This window comes from Mobula birostris, chromosome 27, assembly GCF_030028105.1.
Source record: "Mobula birostris isolate sMobBir1 chromosome 27, sMobBir1.hap1, whole genome shotgun sequence".
Lineage (NCBI taxonomy): Eukaryota > Metazoa > Chordata > Chondrichthyes > Myliobatiformes > Myliobatidae > Mobula > Mobula birostris.
Window position 1 is genome coordinate 9,691,340 of NC_092396.1, and position 16,243 is coordinate 9,707,582.

At 43.9% G+C, this 16,243-nt stretch overlaps 1 protein-coding gene across 3 annotated transcripts in view; it reads right to left on the bottom strand.

The window, feature by feature from the left end:
* Positions 1-1,475: 1,475 nt before the first annotated feature.
* The window catches only part of casz1 (castor zinc finger 1), a 497,282-nt gene continuing 482,514 nt past the window's right edge, over positions 1,476-16,243 (bottom strand). For all 3 annotated transcript variants that reach the window (XM_072244987.1, XM_072244989.1, XM_072244986.1), the window contains one exon: positions 1,476-8,930. In XM_072244987.1, the coding sequence (XP_072101088.1) occupies positions 7,885-8,930 (1,046 nt within the window). In that variant the 3' untranslated portion in view covers positions 1,476-7,884. The remainder of the gene's footprint in view (positions 8,931-16,243) is intronic.

Below are 16,243 nucleotides of genomic sequence, written 5' to 3' on the forward strand. Positions count from 1 at the left end.
AGAGTCTCTTGTGTTTATTATGTGGATCCTCTGTTGGAATGGTTTGTGCCCTTTGGGGAACGTAGACCATTTACTTGGGTTAACTGGAAATGCTGGCTGGATTTGTTCGATTTCGGAAGTGGGGTCTCTTGCTTGGAATTGTTTTCCATGTGAAGATACCAAAAAGTTTAAGTTTGTATCATCCAATGGCTTCCTCCTAATCTTCACCCTCATGCATTACTGCATCCCTCACCATCACCTTGTATACCTTCTCCCACGAGGCTCCCATCCTGCATTACGGAATTCCCATGGTACGTCCCTCCTCATTTCATTCCAGCTTTACAATCCTCCTTAGAGCCCTACCTCAATGACCACTCAGTCACCACTCTGAACTCAGCTATCTTCTCATTCTTTGAAATACTCAGCAGGTCAGGCAGTGTCAGAACTAGAGTGTTATCGTGTCAGGCTGAAGACATGAAATATCTTCTGATGGGTCTTTGACAGTACTGGAAGATGCCTTTTGATTTTGTGCTTTATATTGTGTTTTTCACTTGTATTTTTTTTGTTGCTTGTGTGATTTTTTTTGCATGGGGAGGGGAGTTTGATGTTTGATGCTTTTTCTTTGAGTAGGCTGGTTCTATGGTTCTTCTTCGCTTCATGACTGTGGTAAAGACGAATTTCAGAGTTCTATACAGCACACATACTTTGATAGTAAGTGCATTTTGAAACATTAGCTCTGTTTTTCTGTCTTCACAAATACTGCCTGATAACTAATAAACTCAAGATCTTTTGGTCTCTGTCCTGAGTAGACCTGTTTTTTTTTTATTGTCCTCCTACTCATTAACTGAGCCAATTATTTTATTAAGAACTTCATTCACAGGGTACAGCCTCAGATTAGAGGGACATTCCTTCAGAAGAGATGAGGAGGAAATTCTTTAGCCAGAGATTTAGAATTCTATTTCTTACATCTATCTCACAACGTGAGGGAGTAAAAATCCTCATGTTGTGTCTCTGTCGCTAGGTACAAGCAATAAGGAAGTTGTGAGTGTGTGGAATTCATTGCCACAGACGGCTGTGGAGGCCAAGTCATTGGACATATTTAAAATGGAGGTTGATCGGTTCCTGATCAGTAAATGTGTCAAAGGTTATGAGGAGAAGGCAGGAGGATGGGGTTGAGGAGGATAATAGATCAGCCATGATAGAACGGTGGTGCAGACTTGATGGGCTGAATGGCCTAATTCTGCTCCTACTGTGTGTGGCTGCCTGTAAGGAGACAAATCTCAAGGTAATGTATACATACATTGATAATGAATGTACTTTGAACTTCTGTCTAAATTCTGGCCCTTGCAACATTTTCTGCTTTGTTTCCAATTTCCCGTATCTCACTTCTTTTTTCCCGTTTTGTGGTTATGTATTGATCATGGGCTACCCTTCTCATTTGATGCAATTGTCAGTCAGTAAATAATGGCCAAAAATGATTCTGTTTTTTTTCCAGTTTTTATTGAGTGAAAATCTCAAACCCTTGCATCAGACATGCAAAACCAATCAAATAAATAAAACACATATATTAAATTTCTAACAGCACTAGATTCAAGTGGAAAAATATTCAGTTATCAATAACATAGGTGCTGAGGGGGTCAGTATTCAAGTATTGGAGAACGTCTTTTCCAAAGCATTTTAAAAAATGTTGAGTTGTCTCCTTGTATAGAGAGCCATGTACACCGTATATGAATCACGTTCTCCCCATGAGAGAATAAAATTACACAAATCCATGTGGTCTAGAGATGGCTTCTTATCCCAGTGTGCAATATATATATTACAAAGGCTAGAATTTTTCTTTTTGCTACATTGTAATTTTTTTTTCTTTCTCTTGTCTCCAAAAGATCAATCCAGTTTTAGTTAAATTAACAGCAAAATGATCGATTGCTTCAGCAGCTTGACCGTTTAGAAGATTTGGAGGTTGTTTCTGTCTGGTTGTACATAATGATTATATCCATTTCTCTTCATATTCTGGTAGACTATCTACACAATGCCATCTGGCAACATCTGCTGATGTGTTACCCGTTTTTCAAAACATCACAGAAGAAAGAGGAAAGAAAAACTTTTACCATGCTCTATATGTATTTCAAAAGAAAGAGACACACACAGCGGCTAGATCCAAGTGCATAAACTGTTTCCCAGCTCTAAGCATCTTACAGTATTTTTCTCAAAATACATACTGAGTTTGAAAAAAAAATTAAACAATTAGTATTGCCTGCCTCTTCTCTGACTTTTAAATAGAACTCACTAGTGGATTGACAGCAAGATAAAGAGCACACAAAAATAAAACTGAGAGATAACGGTATTAAATTATTTATCAATTAATATTCATAGGAAACCTGTTAATTTGCATCCTACTAAATTCAAGTCAAACCTGAACCACACTCTGTGTCAGTGCTAACAGTCGATGTATAAATGGCCTTATCGTTCAGGAGCCTGTGACACTTCCATCTTTAAAGGATTTGCACACACCAAAAGATCTATGGGTTATTCCAGAATTATTTTTTTTTAACATAAGGAAGTTCCTTAAATGCAATGTATTTAAGTCTTGTGTCTTTAACCCTTTGAGGATGGGTGGATTTGTTTTGTGTGTGGGTGGGAAGTTGGTTTGATTCCATTTTATTTCCTGTTGACAGTACAGAACTTACAAAACATGGAGTAAAAAGCAGAGGACTCAGAGTCTCTCCCTCTGTCTCGCACTGAGACTCACTGACGCACAAACACTTTCACTGACGCTCGTCCACATGCACACACGCTCAAGTATAAGTGCACCCACAAAACTCACACACACGTTCAGATAAATACACACATACCAAGAACTCATCATCGCTCTCCCTCTCTCTCTCTTTTTCATGCTCACTCATATCAAGTGCAGACACACAGGTATACACACACACACAGAAACACACTGCATGCATACTTTTACAAATGCACACACAATCTCCATCACTGACTAGAACGAAACACAGTAACCGTTATTTCACAATTTAGTGTAGGAAGGATAACTCCTCAAAGGGTTAATGTTGGTTTCTGTTGTGCCCTGGGAAAGAAGACGGCGGCGTGTGTGTGTTCTCCTTAAAGCCATGGTAGCCCCTTTTCCATTGAATAATTGGGAGGGCTATATTTCACAATGATCATCCCACACAGGTCTGCTGTGCTGAGGTACCATAAGACCATAAGAAATTGGAGCAAAATTAGGCCATTTGGCCCATCGAGTGGTACGCTTGGAAAGAGAGCTACTCCAACACAGCTTGCCCTAATACTTTCTCCCAAGTGTTATTAAATTCTCATACAAGATCAGGTACACAGCAAATGACTTCTACCCTGCCGTGAACGGGGCTACTTAAAGACTGGCAATAAAATGGAGTTTTCTGTTAATTGGTAGGGTTCACGACTGTTTCTAATACAAAACAGAATTAGTGCAAACTTACAAAAAGGACACAAAAGCAGGTTAACACACTCATAACACCTGCCTGTAGTGCTTCACTCAAAGAACTGCAGAAACATGTACCATAAAGACCAGACACTGCCCTGTTAAGAGCCATTATCGCATTCCACAAGAGCCCAAGTACTGTCACAATGTGTAACTTTGGCAAGGTTAAACTGTCGATCAGGTGTGCCTACTGACATGCTAATATAAATCTGCTAGGGAAATAAAACATTTCAGAAGGTCAACAATGAAAATAGATTCTTAGTAGGACCATATTAAGGATGGGATTGTTCTGTACATAAGCCATATTCCAATTATCTCATTCTTACTGAAGAATTCCATTTTCTTTTACCTTCTGTTAATTTGTATTTTGCATGTTCTCAGTTTTAAAATTTCAACAATAATTTGCACAGTGATTTGATATATTTTGCCATCATAATGATATTTCAGTCAAAGTTGATGGTCTAGCATCAGATTAATCTGAATTCCTGAATGAACAAGCACTGGGCTTCCCCCATGGGGCCACAGTACAAGGCCGCCTCCTTTCCCGTTGGTAAGCCACCTTCTGTCCCAGTGGCTCTTGGGTTGGTGTGGCATATGTGAGTGTAGTAGTGGCAGTCTTGGCGTTTGGGAGGCAGAGATGGTGGAGCGTGGAGTGAAACTCGGAGTGCTGGGCTCTCCTGGGGTGGACGGTGGGATGGAGTTCACGGAGAGATACTGCTATGAAGCAACAAGAGGGTTGGAGTGGAGACTACTGGGAAAACCAATGTCAGTCAGTGGGGACAGTGCAAATACAAGAGATTCTGCAGATGCTGGAAGTCCAGAGTAACAAAATGCTGGAGAAACTCGGCAGCTGTTGCAGCCTCCATGGAGAGGAATAAACAGTCGACGTTTCGGGCCGAGACCCTTCATCGGCACTGATGGAGAACAGAGTGATGCGGTGGGGGTGTAGGACTCCGGGTGATTAGTTCCAGGCTGTAGATAGATGGTGGGGATGGTTTATGGGTGGGGTTGGGGGGGGAGAGATGACTCCTGACCCACTGAGCTTGTTGCCCCACACTGTAAAGTGTTGAATGGGCTGGAGTTGGTGGAGCATAATGTTGGAGACTGGCTAACACCACTAGGAACAGTTATTGGTGGAAGTGGCCAGGCCAGCGACCAGAGAGGCTTAAGGAGGTGTTCCAAGGATGCTGGGTGTAGCAGACAGTCCTGCTCACCGTTGCACTGCTGACTGGAAACTGTGGGGGTAACATTACTATCGAGCCTATGGACTGGTGACAGGAGACAGACATCAGGCCTTCAGCCTTCCCTGAATGTTCTACTACTGTGTTCGACTGGCAGAGCAGATTTGACAGGCCAAATGGCCTAATTCTGCTCCCATGTTTTCTGGTCTAGGGGAAGTGAGAAATAATCCAGGAGACTGGGCCGGTGGCATCAGTACTCATGTCGAAGCACATTCACTGCCTTTAAATGGCGTCAGGGAAGCGGTTGGGGACTCAATGGCACATCCTCTGGGTGGGGGGGGGGATCTTCTGCATTCTCAGAGCCTGTAGTTTGGGATTCTCCTCCCCAGAGACCCCATTTAAACATGCAACATTGGGACAGAAGTGTCAGAGCAATTCTTTCCTTACTACAGGACGAAACAAGTTGATGTATTTTCGATATTGAGGTCTCCATGTTAACTTAGGGTGCCAGTTGATACCTTCTACACAAGAGATTCTGCAGATACTGGAAATCCAGAGTAACATACACAAAATATGGGAGGAACTTAGCCGGTCGGGCAGCACCTCTGGAAAGGAAGCTGTGACCCTTCATCAGGACTGGAAAGAAGGGGGAAGAAGCCAGGATAAGGAGGTAGGAAGGGAAGGGCACAGAGTACAAACTAAAAGGTGATAGGTGGAGCCAGGTGGGTGCAGAGGGGGATAAAGTAAGAAGCTGGGAGGTGATAGGTGGGAAAGGTAAAGGGATGAAGAAGAAGGAATCTGACAGAAGATGATAGTGGACCATGGGAGGATAGGAAAGAGGAGGGGCAACGTTGGGGGGGGGGTGATAAGCAGGTGAGAAAAGAAAGGATAAGAAGGAATGGAAGAAGAGAGATAGGGAAGGGGGAAAAGCTTCCTCTCCATAGATGCTGCTTGATCTCCTGAGTTCTTCCATTTTGTGTGTGTTAGAGTATGTTCCTTTGCTTGGTTTGATTTCTCCAAGATGAATGTAATGAGTTGAAGCACGTTGAGGTGCTCTGGCCAATAGGATGCTCCCCAAAGCTTTGTCCTTTTTGAAATAATTTGTCCATGTCATCTGTGGATGCACCACTTGGAAAGTGTATAATTGGTCTTGCCAGGGTCTTCTATAACAAGGACTACACAATGAAGCTAATCTATTTACAATAGCAGGACGACTTGATAGAGAGGTACAGCTAAACTCTACTAGTTAGTGACTAATGAGGTGTTAAACTGACAACTTTAGAAGAGCAATTAAGAGGCTAAGCTTTCAGGGAAAGGTGAAAACAGACATCGTTAATCTGCTGCTGAAGCGTGTGTGTTATGTGCGGACTGCAAATCTATACAATTAGCAAAACCAGTGTTGGCAGAAATCAAGCCGGCTGAGGCTGGTGGTGGTGGTGGGGTGGGGCGGAGGGTATTGTTGGGGAAGATAGGAGTAGAAAATGAAACCTAAAAAGGCTTGGCTCCACATTTAGGAGCAGCAACCCCAGGGGTACTGCAGTGGAAACAAGTTTTCATGTCACCTCATCATGGGACAGAAATGTCAGGGAGACTGTGGAGTATTTAACGTGGGGAAATGGATTACACTTGCTGCTTATTAAAAAATAAATGGTGGAAAATCTTAGAAGGTTAGGCAGTTTCTGTGGAACAAGTTCTTCCTACAGTTGCAGCCTGACCTGGTAGAATTTCCACCATTTTCTCTTTTTAGTTCAGATTGAGTTTGAAGGGACACAATGATCGTTGAAATTGTCAGATTGGAAAAGGGAGAGTGAAATTGGTTCTTCTTCAGTACTGAAATGTTAGCTAATATGTGTTGTACATACAGTTACCTGATTCCTGCTGCTTCTTTTAAAGTATATCATTCTCATCTTTAAAGATATAATGGCCCTGTTTTCAAACAATCTTAAACACACAGAAGAGAGACGGCTTTTGATCAGAAACTCATACACAGAAACACAAAGAGACCCCTTTGAATAGAGGAACCACAGATTTAAGCCCTCAAAGAGTTAGATTCCTTGTGGTGGCCGATGATTTGCAAACAACATGACCATGTCGGGCCTCAGAGTATCTACAACATTCAAATTGATTTCTGCTTTAAATATATAAAAATAATTTTGTTTGAAATGTTCTCATTCTATCTACAAAACAAACAAAAAAAAACTTCTAGAAGCTTCCAGGTGCCATATGTGGCTTCTTTACAATCACGGGAAAAAAAAATCATTCTGGAACAGTGGCAAGAGGCTGAGAGGTTTGGAATGGAAAGACCTGCAATAGGACACAATCCGGGATAAAACAAATGCAAACTCCAGGGTACGGAAGAGAGAGAAAGAGAGAGAGAGAGAGAGAGAGAGAGAGAGAGAGAGAAAGAGAAGATCTTCAAAGTAAAATAAATTAATGGAAGATCATTAAAGAAACGTCACTCAGTCTGAGCACTGTTTCACAATGAACACTTGTTCAACCACACTCAGTGCTTCAGAAGGCGTTTAATGTGCCTTAACCCTGAAGGGCTTCTCACCGCCCATTGGAGGCGACTGTGGGACTGACAACAGAAAACGGCCATTTTAAAACTGCCTTTGTAAATTCTTCACTTGCACACTCTGCCATACCGCAATGTACACTGCAGCTCAAAAACTGCTTATGAATTTCGGTTTCATATTACTCTTGTTTTCTTTAAATTCCCAAAAAATTAAAACAATAGAATCTAGCAGACATGCACACACGCAACCAAGGAGTTTTCGGTAGCAAAGGCAATACCCAAACATTACATGGTGTCCAACTCCAGAACGTTGGATTATAGATTTTCTCTTTTTTTTCCTGCATATTAAAAGGGATTAATCACGTTGGTCAGGTTGTAAACATCTTTTAGGGAGCAAGTTCTTCCTACTGCACGTACCATCTGAAGCCAATTGTTTTGTTCATCGACAACCCATGATTCTTTTCACTTGTTGTGGGCACTGTCCTGTTGTCGTGAGCTGGTCTGGAAGCATATTGTTGAGGGTGGAGACGTCCTAAGGCTCTCCATTTGATCCTGATGGGGTGTAAAGGCTGCCCGGGCCCCTTCACACATACACACACTGCGACGCCTGTGGAGGTTTGGTTCTTAGTTCTACTACAATATTTCTTTTAAATGGAGGAGGATTTGTTATCCCAGTGAGTGAATAGAGGGACAGATTCTTTAATGGGTGGAGGGGGGGAGGGACGTGGAGCTCCCTGCTACACCCCACCTGCTTCATCTTTGTCCACCATGTCCATGTGGTCAGTGCCATGGCTACTGTCGGAGTCCGTGTTGAGATCATCATCGTCGTCGTCATCATCGTCGTCGTTCGGCTCCTCGTCGTCCTGCGTCGCGTCGTTGTCGTCTTCGGCGTCGCCCGACGTGGCGGTGATGTCCTCCAGGGCGGCGGCAGCGGCGCCAAAGCGGGCTGCCTCGTGCGGCTTGGCGCTCAGGTCGAGCGAGTCGCTGAGGCCGACGCCGGCCGGGTTCTTCAGGAAGAAGAGCGAGCCGTCTGCCCCTGTGCCCAGGTTGAGGGAGCCGTCCAGGTTGAGGGAGGACGCCTGGGAATCGTACTCCAGGGCGCTGTGCATCGCCTCGCGGGCCGGTGAGGCAGGCACCGCCTCCCCGCGCTCTTGCTTCTCGTGCTTGCGCTTGTGGGAGTCCATTTGGGACATGCCCACCACTGTGTGCTTGCAGTCAGGGTAGGTGCAGTGGAAATGCGAGCACTTGAGCTTGTACTTGCACTCGGCCACCTCGCAGTCGACGCTGGAGCTGAACTGGCAAAAGCCGGCGGCGCTGATCACGTCCTGCTTGCCGTGGTGCTTGCGATGAGCCGTCACCTTGGTGCTGTCAGTGCACCGGAAGCCACAGCGCAGGCAGTGGAAGTGGGTGCTGTTGCCCGAGAACTGGCAGTCCGCAAAGTTGCAGCGCAGCGACGACTTGAAGCGCTTGAAGTCGTCGAGGACCAGGTTGTCGACACGGTCGTGGTGCTGGGCGTGCTTGTACATGTGGGTGCGGCCACAGAACTTGTAGCCACAGTTCTCCCGGGTGCAGTGGTAGTGGGTGACCTTCAGCGAGAACTGGCAGCTCGCGTCCTTGCAGTCCTCGTAGAGGTCGTAGCGCTTGAAGCCCTCCAGCATCATCCCTTCGTCCAGCATCTTGCGGGAGGAGGCCGTCTTTCGCCGCTTCCCGTAGGGGGACATATCTTCGATGATCCAGAATCTCTTCTTCGCACCAGAAGCAGTCGGGAGAGAAATTGTGTTCCCTGGACAAAGGAGAAAAAAGGGAAAATTAAACTATTAAATTGCTATGCCTGAGTCCAGTTGAAGGTCAGTGTGTTGGTGTGAATGTGACAATTACATAACAAACATGCAGTCTACATTAATGTTCTTTATAAACCACATTGACACCGTGGCCACGTTATTTAGTACCTCCTGTACCGAATAAAGTGGCCACTGAGTGTATGCTGGTAGCCCGTCCACTTCAAGTATCAACGTGTTCAGAGATGCTGTTCTGTACATCACTGTGGCATGGTTATTTGAGTTACTGTCGCTTTCCTGTCAGCTTGAACCAGTCGAATGTTCTTCTCTGACCTCTCTCATTAACAAGGCACTTTCACCCATACTACTTGTTATGTTTTGTAATTTGAAAAACTTAAACTAATTCAAAAAAAGACACGTGTCTGAAAATGTGTGTTGAACTTCGGGTTTACTTTAAGCGAGGTGTGCATCTATCACGTGGTAGTGTGATGATGTATGCAATTCACGTATTTATACATATAAACTGCAATGAATTACTTTAAACGAACAAGAACGATCAATCAACAACATATTTACGAGATTACTCAAATATCACTGAAATATTACACACATGACAGAGCTGCCGCTCACTATATGTTTTTTGCTTTCTGCACCATCCTCTGTCAACTCTTGAGACTGTTGTGTGTGAAAATCCCAGGTCAGCAGTTACTGAGATGCTCAAACCACCCCATCTGGCACCAACAATCATTCCGCAATCAAAATCACTTAGATCACACTTCTTCCCATCCCATTCTGATGTTTGGTCTGAACTACAACTGAACCTCTTGACCATGTCAGCATGCTTTTATGCATTGAGTTGCTGTCACATGATTGGCTGATGAGATACTTGCACTAATGAGCAGGTGCACAGGTGTAACTAAAAAAGTGGCCACTGAGTGTATGACATAGCTTCATAGCAGTCCTATGTAACAGGAATTTCCCTCTCTCACAGAAGCCTCAATGGAGATATTCAAGAGTGATTACAGAGAAATGCATTCAATGATTTTCCTAGATAGGATTATGAAGAACACACAGACCCAGTATTGGCCTCCACATAAGCAGCAGTGACCTCGCCTCTGACCTTGTGTTGTTTATTATTTATTGTAATGCTTGCAGTGTTTTGTGCACTTTATGCAGTCCTGGGTTGGTCTGTAGTCTAGTGTAGTTTTTGTGTTGTTTCACGTAGCACCATGGTCCTGAAAAACTGTATTTACTGTGTACTGTACCAGCAGTTATGGTCGAAATGACAATAAAAAGTGGCTTGACTTGACCTGCTCTCTCAAGACACGAGTGCACAGATCTTGGCCTGGGCTCCGTTACAGCACAGAGAACGTCTGTTATGCTCTGTTCTCATATGAAGCTTTAACAAAACATAGCACAATTCTGAAGAAGTGAGGCAAAAGTGGATATCAGACCACTGGAAAACGATGCTGGAGAGGTAGTAATGGGGGACAATGAAATAGCGAACAAACTGAATAAGTATTTTGCATCAGTCTTCATCGTGGAAGACACTAGCTGTATGGTGGAAGTTCCAGGTGTCAGGAGTCATGAAGTGTGTGAATATACCTTTACTACTAGAGAGAAGGTTCTTGGGAAACTGAAAGGTCTGAAGGTAGATATGTCACCTGGACCAGATGGGGTACAGCCCAGGGTTTTGAAAGAGGTGGCTATAGAGATCATGAAGGCATTAGTAATGATCTTTACTAATCATTACTAGTAGCTTCGGAAGACTGGAAAATTGCAAATGTCACTCTACTCTTCAAGAAGGGAGAGAGGCAGAAGAAAAAAAATTTTAGGCCAGTTAGTCTGACCTCAGTGGTTGGGTAGATGCTGGAATCAATTATTATGGATACGGTCTCAAGGTACTTGGAGGCACGTGATAAAATAGGCTGTAGTTAGCATGCTTTCCTGAAGGGAAAATCTGTTGGAATTCTTTGAAGAAATAACAAGTAGGATAGGCAAAGGAGAATCAGTTAATATTGTGTACCTGGATTTTCAGAAGGCCTTTGACAAGGTGCCACACATGAGGCTGCTTAACAAGCTATGAAGCCATGGTATTACAGGAAAGATTCTAGCATGTAAAAACAATTGCTGATTGGCAGGAGGCAGAGAGTGGGAATAAAGGGAGTCTCTTATGGTTGGCTGCCGGAGACTAGTTGGGACCAATTTTTTTACATATGTCAATGATTTGGATGATGGAATTGATGGCTTTGTTGCAAAGTTTGTAGACGATATGAAGATGGATGGAGTGGCAGGTAGTTTTAAGGAAGTAGAGAAGCTACAAAAGGACTTAGACGGATGAGGAGAATGGGAAAAGAAATGGGAGATGGAATACAGTGTTGGGAAGTGTATGGTCATGCATTTTGGTAGAAGAAATGAAAGGGTTGACTATTTTCTAAATGGAGAGAAAAAACAAAAAACTGGTGTGCAAAGGGACTTGGAAGTCCTTGTGCAGGATTCCCTAAAGGTTAATTTGCAGGTTGAGTCTGTGGTGAGGAAGGCAAATACGATGTTAGCATTCATTTCAAGAGGACTAGAATATAAAAGCAAAGATGTAATGTTGTGACTTTATAAAGCACTGGTGAGGTCTCAGTTGGAGTATTGTGAGCAGTTTTGGGCCCCTCATCTTAGAAAGGATGTGCTGAAACTGGAGAGGGTTCAGTGGAGGTTTACGAAAATGATTCCAGGATTGAATGGCTTGTTGTATGAAGAGTGTTTGATGGCTCTGGGCCTGTACTCACTAGAATTCAGAAGAATGAGGGGAGACCTCATTGAAATCTATTGAATGGTGAAAGGCCTTGATAGAGCGGGTGTGGAGAGAATGTTTCCTATGGTGGGAGAATCTAAGACCAGAGGACACAGCCTCAGGATAGAGGGGCATCCTTTTAGAACGGAGATGAGGAGGAATTTCTTTAGCCAGAGTGGTGAATCTATGGAATTCTTTGTCACAGGTGGCTGTGGAGGCCAAGAGTTTAAGGCAGAGGTTGATAGATTCTGGATTGGTCAGGGCATGAAGGGATACAGGGAGAAGGCAGGAGACTGGGGCTGAGAGGAAAATTGGATCAGCCATGATGAAATGGAGCAGACTCGATGGGCCAAATGGCCTAATTTTGCTCCTATATCTTATGGTCTTAAGTGTTTAGCCTGGCTAATATTTATTCCTTTATAAATAAATCATGCCCCAATGGAATCTTGCTGTGCAAAACTTGGCTGTTCTTTTGCTGAAGGCCACCCCGAACTGTTGGTACAAATTCTGTGGGCGTGGACGCACCTACATTTACAATGGTCACCTAGTAACGTAGTGGTTAGCATGATGCTCGGAGCATTCCAGAGATCAGAGTTCAATTCCTCGCTGTCTGTAAGAAAGTTCGTATGTTCTCCCCGTGAACCGTGTGGGTTTCCTCCGGGTGCTCTTATGTTCTGAAGATGTACAAATTACAGTTCGTAAGTTGTGAGTGTATGTGTTGACGCCTGGAAGCGTGGCAACACTTGCAGGCTGGCCCCCACACAGTCCTCGCTGATATGATTTGACGCCAACAATGCTTTTCATTGTAGTTATTTTATTTTTTATTTACTTATTGAGATACAGCGCAGAACAAGCCTTTCTGGCCCTTTGAGCTGCGCCACTCAGCAACCTTTGATTTAACCCTAGCCTAATCACGGGACAATTTACAATGACCAATTAACCTACTAACCGGTACGTCTTTGGACTGTGGGAGGAAATCAGAACACCCAGGGGAGACCCACACGGTCATGGGGAGAACATACAAACTCCTTATAGACAGCAGTGGGAATTGAATCCAGGTCACTGTTACTGTAAAGCATTGTGCTAACCACTGCACTACCATTTAGGTGTACCGTACATGTGACAAATAATGCTAACCCGTATTTATTTAGAGAGTCCTCCTACAGAATGAGACATAATGACACCTAAAAAGTCTAGGACCGTAAGACATCAGAGCAAATTAAGCCATTCGGCCCATCGAGTCTGCTCTGCCATATACCATTTCCCACTCAACCCCACTATCCTGCCTTCTTCCTGTGACCTTTGAAAGTTTATCTTTTGAAGCCCTGAAGTAAGTTGAAACATCCTTCTAATTTATGACCAGTAGAATTGTGTGGATAGACCTGTCCCCTCCCATCTTTGATGCTTTTTATTGTTCAGAGCCTTTACTAACAGGTCAGCTCAGCCAGTGAGTGGGGTGCAGGGTGGGCTGGACGCCTGTGCTAATAACACTCCTAACAACTCCAGGTTGGCCAGAAAGTAGTCCATTTCAAAAGTGCCTGTGACAGAAATAGCAGTGACTTCTCCCAATCTAATTAGTACTTTGCAGCAGAAATGAAGCAGAGTTACACACGGACTTTCTCTATGAGCTCAATTACGGTCACTAACAGCATGCCGTCACCAGCCAACTAACCAACCATGCCTTCTATTTTTAATTGTTGCTTTATTCAGCATGGTGACAGACCGTTCCGGTCCGCACCACCCAAATACACATTAACCTACTAACCCGTATGTCTTTGGGACATTGGAAACCAGAGCACCCAGAGGGAATGTACAGACTCCTTCCAGTCAGAGGCGGGACTGGAACAGTGGCACTGTAAAAATGCTACACTAACCACTATTACACTAACTATTACACTATTAATCTGCGACTGAAAGAAGTTTTAAATTCCAAGCTTATTTCTTTACTCAACCATGAATTTCTCATTGGTGGGATTTGAACTTGTCACCAGTGCTGTGCCTCGGATACTAAACCAGTAACTAAACCACTCCACTATCCTCTCACACTCTTAAACACCGACTCTGGCAGGTCTTAAAACCACAACCTTTGAATTACTTGATCACACATCAGAAGTCATCTAACATACTATCCACATAGCCCACAGCTTTTTTAGAATCCTATTGACACCATGTACAAATATTTTGTTTTTGTGCCAGTGGGATTAATAGACAATATTCACAGAAACAAATTAATATTTTCCTCTAATTTTCCTAAGTATGTTTAAACAAAATGCGCTACACAGTAATTTGGTTAAAGGCCATCGATAAGAGCCTTTCTATTGTGATGCTGACATCTGACTGCACGCTAGGCCTCAGGCTCAAGGAAACAGGACAGACCTGGTCTGCTGCAGAGAGCTCTGGGTATTGGAGGATGAATGAAGCTGTGTGCATCGCACTAGAGTTAGTGGCTATGACAACATTTTGAAGAGGCGTGTAGCTGGTGGAGATATCAGATATAAAAAGCAGCAAGCAGGTGGGAAACCACAAAACAATTTAAAATTCCACAATGACACATTTGTGAACTAGAAACCAAAACTGGTCAAAGAAGTACTTGCTGTGGCCTAGGATGTAGGTAGTTGGATTTACAGAGAGTAACACACACAAAATGCTCGAGGAACTTAGAATGTCAGGCAGCATCTATGGAGGGGAATAAAGAATCGACGTTTTGGGCTGAGACCCTTCATGAGGGCAGAAGCCAGAACAAGAAGGTGGGAGAGGGGAAGGAGGACAAACTGGTAGGTGAGAGGTGATACCTTGTGAGTGGGATGTGGGTGGGTGGGTGGGGATGAGGTGGAAGAGGTAAAGGGCTGAAGAAGAAGGAATCTGTAGGAGAGGAGGGGACCCAGACAGAGTTGATGGACAGAGGAGAACAGAAGGGGTGGGACAGAAACCAGAATATAAAGTGGGAGATGTCTTCATCCCCTTCTTTTCCAGTCCTGATGAAGGGTCTTGGCATTCTCCCCCTGCCCACCCTTCTCTGCTTTTCCATTCCCTATTCTGGCTCCCCCCTTACCCCTCCTCTTCTCCTCACCTGCCCATCATCTCCCTCTGGTGCCTCTCCTTCCCTTCCCTTTCGTGTGGGTGTGTGCGTGTGTTACTCTAGATTTCCAGCATCTACAGAATCTCTTGTATTTATAGAGAGTAGAATGGGTTTATTGGAGTAGTTATGTCTAGAAGAATTGGAGGTTCGAACAAGGATTTCAAATCGCAGATTAGCTGAGGCAGGAGTGTGGATTGGACGTTCTGACTGCACCATCATCCCATCCATTGTTTAGGGAAGAGATAAAAGAGAATAAAAATATAACAGCAAAGAGAAAAATAGATCCCTACATCCAACAGATTGAAATTAATTGCATATTGTACCTAAATTCATGAGTTACCCTGTACCAGTAATATAAACTTTCATTGTGACAAAGAAGCTTCCAGAAACAAAACTTAAAAAGACTGAAAACACTCGACAGGTCAGTCAGTGTCTGTAGAAAGAGAAACAGAGTTCATGTTTCAGGATGAAGACTCTTTGTTAAACGTGAAACATCAAACTGTTGAAGGGTCTTGGCCCAAACCATCGATGCTGCCTGGCCTGCTGAGTTCCTCCAGTTTTTTATGTGTGTTGCTTGGAATTCTAGCGTCTGCAGATTTTCTCGTTGTTTCTCAGATTCAGATTTGTTGTCTGTATCGCATGTATTGTACATCGAAACATATGATGTAATGCGTCGTCTGTGATAGTGACCATCACATGCTGGGGGCAGTCCGCCACTGTCGCCACACATTCCAGCGTGCCCACAATGCTCGGCAAAACAACACACAACACAACAAAACAGATCTCTTCACAGATGTTGTCTGACCTACTGAATGTTCTCAACATTTAGTGTTTTTTTCAGGTTTCCATGATCTGCAGGGTGTCTTTCTTTGATTTTCAAATTCAGAAAACATACAACTGATCTTGTGGGTGGCAGGGTGGAGATTAGTCTCTAAAGAAGGTGTAAGGCACTCCTTCCCTCTGCTAGCCTGCAGGTTATCCTCAGCAAAGGTGTAGCACCTGCTTAGCCCTCCGATCAGGGGCACGTGAAGCCATGGGAGAAGGTGGTGGATGGTTGTATGAGCAGCTGGTGCATATCACAAGTCCTAGTTATGTGACCACCGATGCCAGGCAGACAATCTCTGGAGAGTATTGATAATGGCTGGGGTCACCCGTCTGGTAAAGACACTGCCCAGAAGAAGCCAACACTAAACCACTTCTGCACAAAAATTTGCCAAGAACAATCACCTATGTCATACAACACAGCACATAATAAATGAACTACTGATGTGGAATTCTCCAGCTGAAAGGATGCTGGAAGCTGATGCAGAGATAAAAGAGAATCAGATAAATACATGGAAAAAACTGGGGAAAGACACAGAGATTCTTAGATCGGCACATGAACGAAGGGAAAATGGAGGGCTATGAGAGAGGAAAGGGTTAGACTGATTTTAGAGTAGGTTAGAACTCAGCAC